Raw genomic sequence first — 1,801 nt, forward strand, 5'->3', positions numbered from 1 at the left:
GATGGAGAAAGTCTCTTCTGTTTTACTTATTTAGGGGTGTATGGAGTCCCTCTGCTGGTGTGTTTATGCATAGCTAGGGCATGTGTCAGAAAAAAGGTGGTTTGCAGTGAAAGTATATGCCTTAGAATTTGGTAGTCATCTTCTGGCATAGAAATGATTGGGCATAATGGCAAAATTAGTACCGTCAAAAGGAAACTCAGAAAAGTACATTTTAATCTAAATCTTTTAACAGCTTGCATAAAATTGTCCTCTTAATTCCATAAAGTTCCTAAACGGAGAGTTCTTGGGCACTGTAGAGTTTGGTAGGAAATATGTATATTTCCTCTTTCCATTCTTTTAATGGTTATGGTAATTTAATATTTGTGGATTATAAGTTTTGTATACTTATAGAATGGAAAGTACCTTTTTTTAAAAAAAAAATTATGCCTCTGAACTTAATTAACTCAGAAATATGTGCAGAAAGACCATAAGACTGACCATATGATTGAATAGTGCTTATTAAAAGACTGTTCACCACTCATGCATTTATTGCATGTCTCCTACAGGTACTATGTTAATGTGTATGTTCCTCAAGTCTACAACAAGGATATGATTAAAATTGGGTATAATCTTACTATCAAGCCATTCTAAAAGTAATTAGGGCTATTTTTATTTGCTAGTCAAATGGTCTCAGATGTATTATGTATCTTCCCGGGCCAGGCTAGTACAATCAAGAATGGGGGATAAGAACTGGAGATTACAAGTCCTGTCAAAGAGGGGAACCGTAATTATTTCCTACAGATTATTTTCATGCAGAGTTGTCTGCCCAGTTGCTAGATCGCTTTATTTCTGAAAAGAAGCTGGTAATCTGGGTTTCTATGTAAGAAATTTCTAGGCCAAACAAAATTACAGGCCACATATTTAAGGCCAGCAGTTTGCATATTCTCACATAAGCTTTCTGTTTGGTGGAAGGCAAGATAATGAAGAAAGTCTGAGGGTTTGGGGACCTGAAATTGAGGAAAGTGTCACAAACAAGCAAGAATTGTTTGCTTAAAAAAATTAAAGGTATTCTAACAATATTTCATTGTATAGGAGATAAATAGAGGCTTTATATCAAGATGATTATTACTGTTTTTCATGATGCCTTGGAGACTATCAGCTGCTTCAAGATGAAACTATATGTCTCCTTCCCAGCCACTGGCTGCCAGAAACTCATTGAAGTGGACAGTTAATGCAAACCTCGTACTATTTATGAGAAGCACATGGCTACAGAAGTTGCAACTGATGCTCTGGGTGAAGAATGGAAAGATTATGTGGTCTGAATCAGTGGTGGGAATGACAAGCAAGGTTTCTCCATGAATCAGGATGTCTTGACCCGGGATCATGTCTGCCTGCTACTGAGTAAGGGGCATTCCTGTCATAAACCAAGGAGAACTGGAGAAAGAAAGCACATATTTTTGGGGTTGCATTGTGGCTGCTAATCTGAATGTTCTCAACTTGGTTATTGTGAATAAAAGAGAGAAGTATATTCCTGGACTGACTAATACCATGGTGCGTCATCATCTGGGGCCCAAAAGAGCTAGCAGAATCTGTAAACTTTTCAATCTCTCTAAAGAAGATGATGCCCACCGATATTTTGTAAGAAAGCCCTTAAACAAAGAAGGTAAGAAACCTAGGACCAAAGCACCCAAGATTCAGTGTCTTATTATTCTACATGTCTTGCAACACAAACGCCAGTGTATTGCTCTGAAGAAACTGTTCCAAGAAAAATAAGGAAGAGGCCTCAGTATATGCTAAACTTTTGGCCCAGAGAATGAAGCAG

General features: G+C 37.5%; 1 protein-coding gene across 1 annotated transcript in view; it reads left to right on the forward strand.

Moving 5' to 3' along the window:
- The first annotated feature begins 1,148 nt into the window (after positions 1–1,148).
- The window catches only part of LOC105817942 (S1 RNA-binding domain-containing protein 1-like), a 155,489-nt gene continuing 154,836 nt past the window's right edge, over positions 1,149–1,801 (forward strand). The window contains 3 exon segments of the mRNA XM_012653788.1: positions 1,149–1,438; positions 1,440–1,736; positions 1,738–1,797. Coding sequence (XP_012509242.1) covers positions 1,149–1,438; positions 1,440–1,736; positions 1,738–1,797 — 647 coding nt within the window.

The sequence above is a fragment of the Propithecus coquereli genome, unplaced genomic scaffold (genome assembly GCF_000956105.1).
Source record: "Propithecus coquereli isolate 6110/MARCELLA unplaced genomic scaffold, Pcoq_1.0 Scaffold43, whole genome shotgun sequence".
NCBI lineage: Eukaryota > Metazoa > Chordata > Mammalia > Primates > Indriidae > Propithecus > Propithecus coquereli.